Source organism: Dendrobates tinctorius, unplaced genomic scaffold (genome assembly GCF_039654945.1).
Source record: "Dendrobates tinctorius isolate UK_male_01 unplaced genomic scaffold, ASM3965494v1 ptg000048l, whole genome shotgun sequence".
NCBI classification, from domain to species: Eukaryota; Metazoa; Chordata; class Amphibia; order Anura; family Dendrobatidae; genus Dendrobates; species Dendrobates tinctorius.
Window position 1 is genome coordinate 3,254,205 of NW_027361716.1, and position 17,523 is coordinate 3,271,727.

Consider the following 17,523-nt stretch of genomic DNA (forward strand, 5'->3'; position numbering starts at 1 on the left):
ATGCCCCGAGAGTGTAGAATGGCCATGACGACCGCCATTACCTTCGTGAACAAGAGAGGAAATTCAGCACAGCCCCCAGCCGGGGCTGGCTGACCACACAAAAAACTGAATAGACCAACAAAATCAAGTGTGAACATTAGCAGAAAAACTTAGCTTGAGATGACTGGAACAGAGCTGAAAACCAAGAGCTGACAAGCCAGAAGGAATCACCAGCAACTGAATAGGGCGTCGGCTGTCTTAAATCCAATCTGAGACTCCTGACGTCCAATAGTCATCCTCATTCTCAGGTGGCAGATCTCCACCGATCAAATCAGCCTCACTACCTCCTGTTACCACCAGAGGGAGTCTGGAAGGAGGACTTACAACTGGTGAACCAGAGAATGAACTCACAACAGATTCCATTCGAAAGTGTCTGATTCTGATGAACTTGTTCAGGAGCTTTAGGTCCAGAACCGGCCTTACTGTCCCGTCCTTCTTGGGGACCGCTAACAGGTTGGAATAAAAACCCTGAGTTCTTTCACACTCTGGTACCGGATCAATGACCCCGTTGCGCTGAAGTGCCTCGATGGCCCCTAGCAATGCCTCTGCCCGGGCTTCCGCTTTGGGAAGCCGGGAAAGAAAAAATCTTGGAGGGTATCTGACAAACTCTATTTTGTACCCGGACGACACTAATTCTGCCACCCATGCATCGCGTGCTTCCGCGACCCAGACGTGGCAGAAGCAGAGTAGACGGCCACCCATTCTGCCGTCTTCGGGTAACGGATGCCCCGAGTCATTTAGCTGAAGGTTTCTGGGACCTGGCTCCCCTTGACCTGGGCAGGCAGCCTCGCATCCTGCCCAGCGGGTTGGCTCTATACGTGACCTGACGATCCTTGTCTTAGTTGTAGCGAGCAGGGGCAGAAGAACTGGCCGCTGCCATCCACCCGGAGCTGCGAAATGCCCGAAAGCGTGCCTGAGGCTGACGCAATGGCAGTTTAATTTTCTGCTGTGGGAGAAAACTGCTTTTTCCCCCTGTAGCATCTGAGATGAGTTTGTCTAATTTTTCTCCAAATAGACAGCTACCCTGATAAGGCAGGGAAGTCAAGGACTTTTTGGAAATCGAATCAGACCGCCACAGCCTTAACCACAGGGCTCTCCTAATGGCGATTGCATTCGCCGCCACTAGTGCTGCGCAATTAGCCGCATCTAAGGATGCATTGATTAGTCACCCGCCATCGCGATCTGACCTGCTATCTCAGACACCTCCATCGGCAGGTCTCTATCCTGCAGGACCTTATTTAAAGATTCTGACCATGACATCATGGCCTTGGCTACCCATGTTGCCGCGAATGAGGGAGAGAGTGCTGATCCTGATGCTTCATATACCGAGCGGGACAAGCTCTCTATAAGGTGATCCATGGGGTCTTCCGCCCATCTCTTACAGAGCCCTGGTGCAAACGGATATTTCGTTTCTAGCGTTTTCTGGCCCGAAAAACGCTTGTCTGGACGTTCCCTGTGACGCTGCACTATGTCCTCGAACTCTGGTTGAGTGCAAACACCCTATGTGGTCGCTTGGCCTTCTTAAAGGACACCTTATGACCTGTGGTTAGGGAGACGTCCTCCTCAATACCCAAAGTCTGACTGACAGCTTCAATGAGACTGTCCACCGTCTCCCAACACCCCGGGGTATCCAGGTCCAGGGACTCCTCCGCCTCATAATCTGAACTCTGCTCGCTACCAGAAAATGGTGACGGTGAATGAGACGCCGCACTCACGGATGCCGAAGCACCAGAGGGGCCCGGAGACGCAGTGTGGGTTCTCTTCCTATGCGTCTGCCTAGAGAGAGTGCGGCCCCTGCAGGCCGGAGGCTCTTGTGAGGAGGATGAACCCTCCCAGACAGGCGAGCCATCGTCTCTGCCCCTATCCGGGGCCTGAAGGGTCTTGATTGCCTTTGTAAGTGAAGCCATGGACCGCGAGAGTGATAACGCCCATTCCGGGGGATCCAGACCTCTGGGCTCCGTCGCAGGGGAGGGCTCCTGGGCGCGTTCGGAGTCACAGGCCTCACATAACTTAATAGTCTGCGCTCGTGGGAACATAACCCCACAGGAAACACATGCGGCATAAAGGAACGTGTGCGTTTTTCCCTTCCCAGACATATTGCTGCTAGGGCTCAATCTATGAAAGTTGAGGGGAAAGGAGGAGGAGGATGAGGATAACCCCCTATCACACGTAGCGTGGCTCCAGGGACGGGGTCGCACTTACCCTGCTCCTGTGTCCCCCGTGCTCGTGCCTCTGCTCTGATGCGCTCCTTCACCCCTGGTCGCGGCCTACCTTATACTAAAGCCGGGGCCTCAATTTGTCTGGCGCCCACCCTAGCCACGGGGGGCGCCGCCGGATATGATGTCACGCCGGGGGTGGAACTTCCACCCGCGTCCTAGCCGCTGCCGAAGCAGCGGGCTAAATTACTCACCGCCCGCGCACTGGCAGCCCCACTATCCTGGCGATCCCGCCAGCACCTCCATGAACCGCTCTCCTCACCCACGCGCTGGCGGACCGCCAGCACCTCCACATCCACGGCCCTGATGAGCCACATGGAGGTAGTAGGGAGGGAGTGAGAGGGATGCGAGAAGGGTAGGAGAAGGGGGGAAGGAGGGAGGGGAATGGAGCCTGCCGATTGCAGCCCTACACCGCTGAACCCAAAACACTGCCCAGGGCCCTCCCCAGCCATCCATACCTGCGACTCCAGCCACTCGGTAGAGGAAATGGGGTAATTAATTTGGACGGTGCAGGCACCCTAGCTCCGGCCGCCTTCAGGGGCGAGGAGAGAGACCATCCACCGCCATGCAGCACCGCCGTCTCGCGTTGGTGGAGCAGTGGGGGCCGCACAGACTAGTCCTGTGCCACTGTGCAAGCCCATGGTTTCAATACCTAGGGGTGGACAGGGCTAAGTCTGGCATAATGTCCCACGTCACGGGAAAGGATACTTGGAGGGATACTCGCACGTGCTCGCCCGTTGATGGTTTGGGGAAATCGGATCCTTTCAATAAGATGTGTTGCCCCTGTCTTATCTTCATAAAAATAAAAAAAGAAAAAATAGAAGCCTGGGGAAAACTCCCAGATATGTCCCATGGTGCGGGAAAGGATACGCGGAGACGATACTCAACGCATGCTCGCCCGTTGATGGTTTGGGGAGATCGGACCCTTTCAATAGGATCCGTCGCCCCTGTCTCAACTTCATAGTAACATAAAGAAAAATAGTCTGGAGAGATTCAGACTGCGTGTGCGTCCATAGGACACTAAGCAAAAAACTGGTTTCCGCCCGCAGTCAGGGCGAAGGTGTATGCGGCGGAGGAGGAGCTAACTCTTTTTTTTGTATACTTCGTGTCATCCTCCAGACGGCAGTAGCATACACCACAGTACCTGTGTCCCCCAATGAGACGAAGGAGAAATATCTCCTGGATCGGTACATTCATTAACCAAGAGTCTGCAAAAACACTAGTGTGTGTCCTCATCATCTACCACCTTGACTACTGCAACCTCCTGCTCAGTGGCCTCCCTTCTAACACTCTTGCACCCGTCCAATCGATCCTAAACTCTGCAGCCCAATTAATCCACCTGTCCCCAGCTATTCCCCGTTCTCTCTTCTCTGCCAATCCCTTTACAGGCACCCCAATGCCCAGAGACTCCAGTTCAAAACTCTAATCATGGCATACAAAGTCATCCACAACCTGTGTCCTCCATACGTCTGTGAACTAGTCTCGGTATTTACCTGCACGCAACCTCAGAGCCTCCCAAGATCTCCTTCTCTACTCCCCTCTTCGATTAATTGCATACAAGATTTTTCTTGTGCATCCCCCCTACTCTGGAACTCTCTACCACAACATATCAGACTCTCGGCCACCATGGAAAGCTTCAAAAAGGAACCTGAAGACCTACCTCTTCCGACAAGTCTACAACCTGCAGTAACCCCTGTTCCACCATACTGCTGCATAACCACCTCTACCCTTACGTACTGTATCCTCAAGCATTCCTTGTAGACTGTGAGCCCTCGCGGGCAGGGTTCTCTCTCCTCTCATACCAGCAGTCGTGACTTGCATTGTTGTTTTTTTTTTTTTATGTATACCCCTTTTCACATGTAAAGCGCTATGAAATAAATGGAATTATAATAATAATTCTACAGATAAACTAAAGGGCGATGGAGGAAAACAAGGCAGAAAATAAAGGGGTAAGTAAGTTGACGCTCGGTCAGCCTATATTGGAACGTAGAGAAGTGATTGCACCCAGAGAGTTGTGGTGCGTGACTGCTACTCTGAATGGCCCCTCGTTGTAAGTGACGTACCCCAAGGCTCAGGGCTGAGACCACTACTATTCAAAATATTTAATTATATAGAAGACAGGATTAATAATGTTTCTGTCTTTGTAGATGGCACCAAGCAATGTAGTATAGTGCAGTCTATGGCGGATACTCGTAAGTTACAGGCTGATTTGGACAGAGTTTGAGCATTGAGGTGGCAAATTAGTTTCAATGTGGATAAATGTAAAGTTGTGAATCTGGAACTAATAAAGGCACTATATGTTTTGGGGGGGTAAAACTAGGAGAGTCACTTGTAGATCACAGACAGCATGCAATGTTAATCAGCTCAGATTTTATTTTTAAAGAAAATACTTAGACACATGTAAAATGTATAAAATTATAAGTCTGGGTGTTTATACGTGGGAACAAGAGGGAAAAAATTGCTGTTTAGGGCAGACAGGATCATGCAATATGGATGTATCCATGCCCCGTCCCTCTGTCTTTTCTCACCCATCAGTTGAACCTGATGGACATGTCTTTTTTTCAAGCATACTATGTAACGGGATTGTGAGGTTGCGGTCACCATTCATAAGACATACCCATACAGCCGACGACGTGTATGTACTGTGAAAACGATACAGATTACTAGCTTGAATTATAGTGAACCTAAAGTCTGATCAATCAGCAAAGGCATAAGCATTACCGCCGGAATCTGCTTGTCTGGGCCGAGCAATTTCATTTCATTTTCCAGGCGATGCAGCCAATTCGTGTTCTCCTCAAATCGTTTCATCTCCTCTTGTTTTCTCTTTTGTATAATGCCCTGTTTGGTCTTCAAAGCCTCAAGTCTATGATCCCGCTTCATCGTTGCCTACAAGACGAGGGTCAATAAATTACAATGTTTCCAGACAATACCTCTACCAAAAGATCTATGCCAGACCCCATTTCACAAGGTTATTGCAGATCCATATTTCAGGCTTACTAGGCACCAGTATCTGTGTCCGGTTCTGAAAAGAGCTCCAACAACCATTCCCGTAACTTGAAAGTCAAGTGGTATGCTCGCTAATGTGACTGTCCCTTGGGTACCATTTTTAACACCTCTTCTTGGCTGGACACGTTTTCATAATATTTTTGTCTATAATTATTTTTTTTTTTTCAAATATACCCCCACCCCACCCCAGAGTGATTTTTCGGTCAATATAGCAGTAAGCGGGTTTGTTCATTTTGTGAGACGGGTTGTAGTTTTGATTGACATTTGTTTTGCCGTACAATGCACAGAAAACTGAAGAAAAAATTACAAGTGGTGTGAAATGAAAAAAAAAAACCATAACTCTTCCAGTTTTTTTTTTTATTCGGTTTCTAAAATATTCAGTGTGTGGTAAAAATGATCTAGTAATAGGATTTTTGGATAGCAAGGTGATTTATACAATTTGGGGCTCTATATGAAGCTTTCACTGCATTTTTTCCCCTTTTTGATGATTAATGTACAGTTTATACAATTTTAGATTTTGATAAACATTTATGGACATGCCCATACCAAAAACTGTTTATTTTTTAATTTTTTTTAATTGTAAAAAAATCAGACAAAGTAAAAAAAAATTATATTTTTAAAAATATTATACAACTCATCTCTACCCGTTTTGAAGTACGGTAATCCAATGTCTTCAGAAGAACCACGGAGATCTGTGATACTACACATGGTATAAATCCAATCAATGAATTAAATAACATCAGTGCAGGAAACCCGTTAATCTCCAATAATCCCTGTATGGTAAAATTTTCCTATAGAACTAAGATGGCAGTGACAGGAGCCTTCAATAGGAGTCTGGAGACATGGGCTAGGGGAGCGTTCCCATAGCTCTCCATTCAGGGCATGCATGCTCTGGCAACTAATTCATATAACTAAGTTGTAAGTGACTGTAATGGTTAAACAGAATCTAAATGGTTAAACAGCCATGACCAGAGGTAGTTTAGATGGCTTCACTTACTGACAAATGTCAGCTGTACACCAGAGCTGGCACCTTCCGGGTATGCTGCAGACTCAGTTCCTGAGCCCGCTCCATAAAATTCACATCGGATGTCTTATGTCTGATTTGTGGTTAATACCTCGGTAGTGGATTATATTCCAGTTTTGTGATACAGATTTCCAAATTGCCTACACTAACACATGATAATACAATTTTTACTGCCCTTCTTGACCTCAGTGCAGATTACCAGACTACATTACGAAGGAGAACAAGAGTTTGTCCCCAAAAACAGTATGGTGATAAAACATTCTCATTTAGACACCAAAAAAAACTGTTGGGTAAATGTTTAAAGGTAATCTGTCATTAGATCCACCATGGGCAGAATGTACCAGCGCCTACTGCGCAACTGACAAATAAACCAGGGACTATAGTGAAAGACTAGAGTAGTCCGGTGTGGCCTCCAGATTTTCCCTGCTCTGCTCCAGTTGATTGACGGGATCTGTCCCACGTATGTACATGTGTAGATCTATACATACTTGGGTGAGATCCGTGAAACAACTTTAGCGCGGTGGGGACCACAACGGACTAGTCACAACTCTCCCTATAGTTCCTGGCCGGCTTTTCTAAACTATGCTTTCTCTGAACGAATGCAAGATTTCTGAGAAAGCTCTCGGGATGCAGTCGTGTGGCTCGGGCGGCATGAATCTAACAGCTTCCCTTTATACGACAGCTGCATCCACGATGGGTTTCATGAGGCTTCTCTCCTCACCATGGACCCAGTTTTTTTATGGCGAGTAGCAGAATAGGGGGATTAGACTGAATTCCCGACAACAAATAAGATCTCAGCATCATCTAACCTCCAATGTCTTGGGATTTCCATTTGGCATATCGCTTGGTTCTCAGTCATGGAGCTGCCATCTCTATAGTTACTTTGACATCTTCTCAGGAGCAGATTACAAAACATATTAACCGGAAACAGCTGCCAAGCTAAACTCAGGTAAAAATAAACTCCAGCCTCATATTGTCAGGTGGCAGATTGCTACTTTACGAACTACAAATTCAAGCTTTCATTTTAATATGTGCTTGAAATTGTGAACATGCTCATAAGAAAAAAAATAAATAAATAAAAAAAATCAAATACACCGGCATATGGTCCTCTCACCAATTTTGAGTTCTGTAGCTAAACTTTCAAGAATCAAGGCAGTTCAGAGATGCCAACCATATGTCCATTGAAAGCAAACAGTCATTTTCATTGAAAGCCTCGCTACACATCCATAGACCGTATAATCTTTTTAGTAAATATATTTCCTTTACGCCATCATCACTGCGCAGGAGAGGAGACACTACGGAGTTAAAACCATATGGCATAAAATAAAGTTTAATCCTCCTGACATTATTAATCACACAAAGGCTGCATAACTTGGCAGGTTAAGAAGCTGCACTGTCCTTCATGACATTCATGTCTGATGGACTCACCTTTAATGTCTGCTCTTGGGAACACATCATTTGAATCTGCTCATGGTACTGCCTCTGGTAAAAGGCCTTCAGCTCAGTTTGCTTCAGACGCATCTCCAAGTTGCAGTATTCTGCCCGTATTTCTTCTCGGTTTTCAAAAATGCATCGAAGAAGATCTTGACACCTGCAAAATCAAAGAAATTCAGGATTCACTGTCAGGTCTACGCAACGCGAACAGGGACAGCTGGCTATGTAAAAGAGATGCACAGGCTCTACGGCAACAAAAGGGTAGGGAAAGGTTACTTAGGACCATCAATTAGCACGCAAAGGAAAAATTCAGTGCCAAGGAATCCAAAGCATTTAGCATAGCCCACCAGCTAAGGCCGGCGGTACCAGGCACATCTATTTGGAAGCTTTTTATTCTATGTACTGTATCTGTAGGACAGTCTGTTTTACAAACTTCAAGCTATAGTTTTGATTGCTATTATTTTGGGATAAAGACAACATTTTGATTACTTTATTCATTTTGGATGGGGCAATTCTGGAGCTCTGGGTCTTTTTGGTCTTGGAGTCTATCTTGTGGGATAAATATTTTTATATTTTATTAGTCTTGGCAATTACGAAGTGGAAAAAACAAATATGTATTTTTTTATATTTTACATTCGGGGAAAAGGAGTGGGGTTTTAAACACATTCTAAAAAAATTATATATTGTACACACATACATATTTACTTTTTATAGATAGATATACAAAAAATACCCGTGCCATCAATACATATGCCCTGCCAGTTATTAGATACCCTGCTGGCATAGTGTACTGGCCAAAAGAAGAGATAGAAGCTGCAGATGTGAAGACACGAAAGCTCCTCACAATGCATGGAGGTCTCCACCCTAAGTCTAGCACCCAAAGATTGTATACCAACAGAAAGGAGGGTGATCGAGACTTGATAAGAATCCAAGCCACCATCACTGATGAAACGAGTATCCAGGAATACATCAGAAGAATGGCGCCAAAAGATGAGATGCTGAGAGAAAGCCTAAGGCAGCAACAACAAATTTGATCTGGAAGGAAGAACAGGAACATGAAGCGCCATGGCAAGACAAATCGCTGCATGGGATGTACCATCGACAGATAATGGAGGTGGCCGACATGGAGAAATTCTACCAATGGCTGGAGAAAGCTGGACTCCGAGACAGCACAGAGGCACAAGAGCAAGCACTAAGTACCAGATCCATAGAAGCAGGAATTTACCACAAAAGACAAGTCCCAAGGTGCAGACTATGCAAAGAAACCTCAGAAAGCATCCAACACATAGTGTCAGGAAGCAAAATGCAAGCAGGAACAGCGTATACTGAACGCCACATCCAAGTAGCGAGAATTGTATACAGGAACATCTGCACTGCATATGGGCTAAACCCCCCTAATTCCAGATGGGAGATCCCAGAGAAAGTGATGGAGAATGAAAGGGCTAAAATCCTGTGGGGCTTCAACATCCAGACGGATAAGCAGGTGTTGGCTAACCAATCAGACATTGTCATAATAGACAAGGATCAGAAGACCGCAATGATAGATATGGCAGTGCCAAGTGACAGCAACATCAGAAAGAAGGAATATGAGAAGCTGGAGAAATACCAGGGCCTCAAAGGAGAACTGGAGAAGATGTGGAAGGTGAAGGCAACAGTGATTCCAGTGGTGATAGGAGCACTTGGAGCAGATCCCAGGAGCAACATCTGAGCACTCTGTCCAGAAAAGCGCAATATTGGGAACAACTAAGATCCTGCGCAGAATCCTCAAACTCCCAGGCCTCTGGTAGAAGACCTGAGAATGACATAGGACAACAAAGACCACCACCGGTGGGGGTGAGAATGAAGTTTTTTCAATAATATTATATATATATATATATATATATATATATATATATATATATATATATATATATATATATACACACACACATATATACACACATTCATATATATATCTCAAAAAAATAAAGGGAACACGTAAACAACAGAATATAACTCCAAGTAAATCAAACTTCTGTGAAATCAAATTGTCCACTTAGGAAGCAACACTGATTGACAATCAATTTCACATGCTGTTGTGCAAATGGAATAGACAACAGATGGAAATTATTGGCAATTATCAGAGAAAAAAGAATGGATCTACCTGTGGCAAAACATTTCTGTATCCCTGATCACAGCAGCATGGATATGAAATTACTGGTATTGAAAGGTAACTTCACATCTCAGAGAGAGAGACGAGTTTGGGAGTACAAATTTATGACGAACTTTGACACTCTCAGTGCTGGAATGAATGTGTCGCATGGATTTATGTCTTTTTACATCAATTAAGGAATTTCCTTTTAAAACCTTGCGGGGCAACACAGAACTAGACCCCAATCAGAGGACCATAAAACATCCAGACTCCTTATCTATGAACTGGTCCAATGTTTATATTTATGTTTCTCCCTCTCCCATACTGATAGTTCTGCTTCACGTCACTTGTCTTATCTATTGCATTTTTTCTAGGCTGCATTGTGCATAAATATGTGACTTCAGATTTTGTATTAGTCTAGCCTGATGAAGAGACCTGAGTAGTCTCGAAAGCTTGCAATGTATTACCATCTTTTCAGTTAGCCATTAAAAGGTATCAACTACTGAGGACTCTCAATCCTGAATATTTGGCAATTATCAAGACACCCTCAATAAAGGAGTGGTTCAGCAGGTGGGGACCACAGACCACATCTCAGTACCAATGCTTTCTGGCAGTGCCCCTCCGGTTCCTCCTTGCACAAAGGCTGAGGTAGTGGTCCTGCTGCTGGCTGAGTTGTTGCCCTCACCTGCCCCCTCCACGTCCCCTGGTGTACTGGCCTGTCTCCTGGTAGCGCCTCCAGCCTCTGGACACTATGCTGACAGACACAGCAAACCTTCTTGCCACAGCTCGCATTGATGTGCCATCTTGGATGAGCTGCACTACCTGAGCCACTTGTGTGGGTTGTAGAGTCCGTCTCATGCTACCACGAGTGTGAAAGCACAACCAGCATTCAAGTGACCAAAATATCAGCCAGAAAGCATTGGTACTGAGATGTGGTCTGTGGTCCCCACCTGCTGAACCACTCCTTTATTGAGGGTGTCTTGATAATTGCCAATTTCCATCTGTTGTCTATTCCATTTGCACAACAGCATGTGAAATTGATTGTCAATCAGTGTTGCTTCCTATGTGGACAGTTTGATTTCACAGAAGTTTGCTTTACTTGGAGTTATATTCTGTTTACGTGTTCCCTTTATTTTTTTGAGCAGTGTATATAAAATTATGTATGTATGTATATGGATAGATAGATATATATATATATATTTATATTACACACGCGCATATATACATACAGGCACATAGTATTTGATACACGGCCGATTTTGCAAGTTTTCAAACTCACAAAGAATGGAGAGGTCGGTGATCATACCTGTATTTTTACAATTTATAGCAATACAACAGTATTGCAGTGTAATGTGTACTTACTGATGTCGTTTGCAATGCAGCCACAGACTGGGCTTCTTCAAAGTTTTAACATGGCAAACAAAGGGGGTTTTCAGAAGGCTCTGTGCTGTCATTGCCGGCCAAGGTGCATGAGGTGGGTTCAGCTGCAGAGCTCTATATAGTATTGGTGCATGGCTGCCTAACATGTACTGCAAACATAACTAAAGGTTAAAAGACCTAAATACGCTCAGGTCTATCACTTACAGGAAAGAAGGGGACACATTCTCTTTAAGTTGATATTACTAAGGAGTTTTCTGACCACACGCTGATCGAGGAGAAATCCTGAAGGAAATATGCTTTTTGCTGTTCAGTTATATTAATATACTACTAGACTGTTTGTATAAACCAACCAGGAAATCACCAGATTTGATCATTTAGGTCTGGACTATTCAGAACAGAACGAGCCAGCGGATTGTGTTAGTGCTCAGCCTGAGGATACATTTTAACAGCTCAGACCTCAGCTGCTCAACTGTGCGGCTCTGCTAATGCGCAACAGTAGGATTTAATGAAAGTTGTAGCCGGTTCCTGTAATTCTCAGTGCGTTTCCTATTACGTGGATGGTGATGCTGTTCTGCTAAATTTTTAATACACAAGAGTCTACGGCTTCCAGAAAGCTCGCGTTAAGGATGTGCTGTACCAGAATCAGCAAGAACTACTTTTCGCATCAATCTTAGGATGACAACACATTGCTCTGAAACGTTAGTCACATAGATAAAAAAAAAATACCATACATTAAAAAATGTCCTATTGTTTGTTACAGTTCTGAAAAAAACTAAGTAAACCCTTTCTTCCAATTCTATAAGCATGAGGACTTCACTTTAGGTAAATGCAACCACAGGCGAACAAACACCTGACAGATCACACAGTCACATTTAATAAAAACTAGGCCAAAACGAAGTAGCAGTATGTAAAAATTAAGTACACCATTAAACTTCCATAGAAATGACGAATGCAATAAGCACAAAGGTGCTGCTGCTAATTAAATGTCTATGATTAATCATTTATCAGCAAGTATGCAAGCACAGCCACCTCTATAAAAGCAGAAGTTCGGGCAGTTTGCTGGTCTAGAGCACTTGCATGTGTTAAAGGGAATCGGTCACCTATTTATAGGCGTATTTATAAGCTGCGGCCACCGCCATCAGGGGCTTATCTACAGCATTCTGTAATGCTGTAGATAAGCCCCTGATGTAACCTGAAAGAGAAGAAAAACGAGTTAGATTAGGCGCCGGACCTCGCTGACCTTTCCCGGCGCCTGCGCACTGCAGTACTTTGCGCTGCCCTCAACAGAGCATAGAAGTACGCCTGCGCAGAAGCCGCGACAGAAGCAAGGAGGAGGACGTCATCGCTAGAAGATGGAAGGACCCGGACCGCCCCCCCCCGGTGAGTATAATGTAACTCGTTTTCTTCTCTTTCAGGTTACATCGGGGGCTTATCTACAGCATTACAGAATGCTGTAGATAAGCCCCTGATGGAGGTGGACGCAGCTTATAGGCCAAAAAATAGGTGACAGATTCCCTTTAACACGAGGCTAAGAAGGAAAGACATCAGCAATGATGTGAGAGAAGCAATTGCTTCCGCCCATCAATCTGCAAAGGGTTATAAGGTCATTGCCAAACAACTGAGTGCACATTTTAAAGTGAGAAAGATGGAGAACATTCAAGACAGTTGCCAATCTTCCCAAAAGTGGATGTCCCAGCAAATTCACCCCATGGCCAGACCATGCAATGCTCAGAGACATTTAAAAGAAAAAAAAAAAAACATGAACTACAGCTCAGACTCTAAAGGCCTCAGTTTGCAGGTTAGATGTTCAAGTTCATGACTGTTGAATTAGAAAAAAACAAATAGAATGTCCTGTTTGGAAGGGTTGCCAAGGAAAAAGCTTCTTCCTAAAAAGATAATGGCAGCACCAATAGTTTGCAAAATTGTATCTACAACGCTTGTGAGACAAAGTCATTTGGATACATGAGACCAGAGTGAAGATGTTTGGCTATAATGTCATAAAAACCAAACATTGTATTGGAGCCTAAACACCGCACTCCAACTGCTAAGTAAAGCTATGTTCCCACAATTCGTTTTTTGATGGGTTTTTATGCTGCATATTTTCGAACAAATGCCAGTAACTAGTAATGATATATACTGTAGGAACAAAGGGAGCGCAAATAGGGTCTTATCCGATGGTAAAAAATATATAATTATATATTATCCACTCACCCGCTGCAGGAAAGGTAAAGCATGTAGAATATGCGTTCAGCTGCTGCACGTCCAATGGTCTAACCAGTGACCGCCGACATATAAAACCTATGGAACTTTTTTATGGACTTCGTGCGCTGCCAAACATTAGACTCAGATCCAGTTGAGATGAAAGATTATAGTTTTATCCCAACGCGTTTCGAAGTAATTACTTCTTCCTCAGGGGATGACAGACCTACTTCGAAACGCGTTGGCAATAAAACTATAATCTTTCATCTCAACTGGATCTGAGTCTAATGTTTGGCAGCGCACGAATTCCATAAAAAGGTTCCATAGGTTTTAGTAACTAGTAATGAGCATACATGCTTGAATAAACGTCTTAACCGAACATACTCGGGTGTTACTAGAGTACGGTATCTTGGTTGTGCTCAAATAACATGTTCGAGGCCCCGCGGCTGAATGTTTTGCATCTGTCGCACAGCCACAAGACATGCAGGGGGAGCCCAACAACTGGCAATCCCCGCATGTCTATCCAACAGCCTCAAATCATGCAGTCGCGGGGACGCAAACATTATTTCAGCACACCCAAGATACTCGGATAACACGTTATCTGAGCACATTCGCTCATCACTACAAGTAACCTAATGCATTTAATAGATGCAGAAACGGTGCAGAAAATTTGCAACATCACAAAAATCACCAGAAGCTCAATGTGAGTGAGACCTTAACCTTAGCTGGATGAGGTGAATGATCTGGGTTTGTTTTTCAGCCACAGTCAAATAAGCGCTCCTCTGTATACCAAAATACAATACAGTCAAATTTGAGGCCACTTATATAAGATGCTAAAGCCTGTCCAACATTCATGCAACAGAACAATTTTTAATATAGACACTGCCAATCCATTTTTAACCCCTTCACAACACACACCCGTACATGTACGGCGCATGTTGTGTGTCTCCTCTTGATGTGGGCTTTGGCGCTAAGCCCACATCTTTCCCGGCACATTTCACCTGATTTGAACAGCTGACATGTGCCCCTAACAACCGCGGATGGAATGGCTATCCACCTGCGGCCGTTAACTACTTAAATACCACTGTCAATCTCTGACAGAGGCATTTAATGTGATCACGCCGGAAGCGCGTCAATCATCCCGTCCATTGGCGCCCGTGTCGCTGATGGGTTGGTATGACAACCCGGCATCTGCAGCAGACCCCATGTTAATGTCATTGCCGGAATACTATGAGCATGCTCATAGAAAGTCTCTCATGGAGACTATTGAAGCAAGTGTAATGTAAAGAAAAAAAGTTTTTAAAAATATAAAAAAAAATAACATAAGGGTGTGTGACTATGTGTCTAATATAGTGATATTAAAACAAGTCCCAAATGGGACCAGAGACTGCTGAGTGCTTATGTACAGCATATTGGAGATCTTGGCGTTACTTCCAGTGTTATACAGCTGACATTCTGCAGTATTATACAGAAATAGTAAGCCCTAACATTGGTTCCCGTCCCAATTACCATCATATATCTATATATTTTTTTTAAGGGCGGAACCCGCTATTTTAAGATAAAACCAATGCAGCCTTGGCACAACAGAGCTATCCACGGAGGAGACAGCAACATCTGATCACTGTATGCGGGGTATATCATCTATATTATTAATTATATAAGGGATGTAATTAAACGAGACAGACTTCTTCCTGCAGCCAGCCCACACAACATGTTTGCATATGACGGTCTATAGCAGGAATCTCAAACTCGGCTGGGTATATGGGTCGTATACGGAAAAGTTTGAACTTGGAGAAGCGGGGGCACATTCTTTGAAGAACAAAGTGACATTTTTTAGTGATACCATTTTTTTTCTATACCCCTTTTGAACATTTTTGCTGTGTTTTTTTCAAATTTTTTTAGCGCTTGGGTTATGGATGTGGTGATAACAAATGTGCACTCATATTGTATTTATCTCCCCATATTGTAGTCATGTCCCCATCCAGGTACTCATATTGGAATCACGTCCTCATATTGTAGTCATGTCCCCATATTGTAGTTATGACCCTAGGTTTGAGAGGAGGAAAATATTTAAAATAAGAAGCAAAAAATGTGGACAATTCTGTACAAATATTCCCCATCATGGATATATATATATATATATCTATCTATCTATCTGAATATATGTGTGTATCACCAACCAATCACTAAGCATCTTTCATTTCACCAGAGCTGTTCAAAAGAAGCCGAGCTGTGATTGGCTGCTATGAGCAACGGTTTTCCTTGCAATCAATTACTAAGCATCTCTCATTTCACCAGAGCTGGTTAAAAGAAGCTGAGCTGTGATTGGTCGCTATGAGCAAGTTTTCCCACTTGACAACACCTCAGCAGACACGGACATGGTGGGAGAAATCTGGCATCCCTGGGAACAGAAAAAAAGGAGCACAGAGCACTTTGGTTTTGACCCCAGGCCTCTCTTAAAGGGATCCCCGGTACGGAAGTTAAAACCGTTCCTCAGCTCTGTGGTTCTGACCCCAGGGTCTCTTAAAGGCATTATTGGTATGGAAGTTAGAGCAAATCCACTCTGCACTTTGGTACTGACCCCAGGCCTTTCTTAAAGGGATCTCCAGTATGGAAGTCAGGGCAAATCCATCCAGTGCTTTGGTTCTGACCCCAGACCTCTCTTAAAGGGATCCCCGGTATGGAAGTTAGGGCAATTGCCTTCAAATGCTCTGGTACTGACCCCCAGGCTCTTTTAAAGGGATCTCCTGTATGCAAGTCACGGGAAATCCACTCAGCACTCTGGTTCTGATCCCAGGCTCTCTTTGAGGGATCCCCTGTATGGAAGTCAGGGCAAATCCACTCTGCGCTTTGGTACTGACCCCAGGCCTCTCTTAAAGGGATCTCCGGTATGGAAGTTAGGACCGTTCCACTCAGCGCTCTGATTCTGACCCCAGGCTCACGGGATGATGTGGGATATTAGGGGTAGTAGTCCGGCAGCTGTGATGGGATGATGTGGGATAATAGCGGTAGTTGTCCGGTGGCTCCGGCTGATGGGATGATGTGGGATATTAAGGGTAGTAGTCCGGTGGCTTTGACGGGATGATGTGGGATATTAGTAGTCCGGTGGCTCTGGCTGACGGGATGATGTGGGATATTAGGGGTAGTAGTCCGGCGACTGTGACAGGATGATGTGGGATATTAGTGGTAGTTGTCCGGTGGCTCCAGCTGATGGGATGACGTGGGATATTAGGGGTAGTAGTCCAGTGGCTTTGACGGTATGATGTGGGATATTAGTAGTCCGGTGGCTCTGGCTGACGGGACGATGTGGGATATTAGGGGTAGTAGTCTGGTAGCTCTGGCTGACGGGATGTTATAGTGAATGTGGCTATACACTCAACTTTATATATAGATATAATCATTATAATTTGTTATAACTGTAGTTCGTTACTATGCAGGGCTCTTCAGCTAGTGTGTGTGTATATATATATATATATATATATATATATATATATATATATATATATATAAAAAAATATGGGGGGAAGCCAGCACTGCTTAAGGTTAGAACGCATAAATTGGAGTGCATATGCACATAATATCTAGCTGTATTCAAAAATGAGATATTTAGCAAAAAAATTGATCAATTCAATTGAGCCACCCCGCCGCGCCAAGGTGCACATACACACACATGTACACACACATACATACACATACATATACACAGTGCCTTGCGGAAGTATTTGGCCCCAGGGAACTTTTCAACCTTCTCTCACATATCATGCTTCAAACATAAAGATACCAAATGTAAATTTTTGCTGAAGAATCAACAACAAGTGGGACACAATTGTGAAGTTGAATGAAATTTATTGGTTATTTTAAATTTTTGTGGAAATTCAAAAACTGAAAAGTGCGGCGTGCAATATTATTCGGCCTCTTTACTTTCAGTGTAGCAAACGCACTCCAGAAGTTCATTGTGGATCTGTGAATGATCCAATGTTGCCCTAAATGACTAATGATGATAAATATAATCCACCTGTGTGTAATTAAGTCTCCATATAAATGCACCTGCTCTGTGATTGTCTCAGGGTTCTGATTGAAGCACAGAGAGTGTC

The 17,523-nt window shown here is 44.2% G+C and overlaps 1 protein-coding gene across 5 annotated transcripts in view; it reads right to left on the bottom strand.

Moving 5' to 3' along the window:
* Nucleotides 1-17,523, bottom strand: part of KIF18A (kinesin family member 18A) — a 188,370-nt gene that overhangs the window by 66,873 nt on the left and 103,974 nt on the right. For all 5 annotated transcript variants that reach the window (XM_073576284.1, XM_073576282.1, XM_073576283.1 and 2 more), the window contains exons 10-11: nucleotides 7,714-7,876; nucleotides 4,977-5,141 (exon numbers count right to left, since the gene is read on the bottom strand). In XM_073576284.1, the coding sequence (XP_073432385.1) occupies nucleotides 4,977-5,141; nucleotides 7,714-7,876 (328 nt within the window). The remainder of the gene's footprint in view (nucleotides 1-4,976; nucleotides 5,142-7,713; nucleotides 7,877-17,523) is intronic.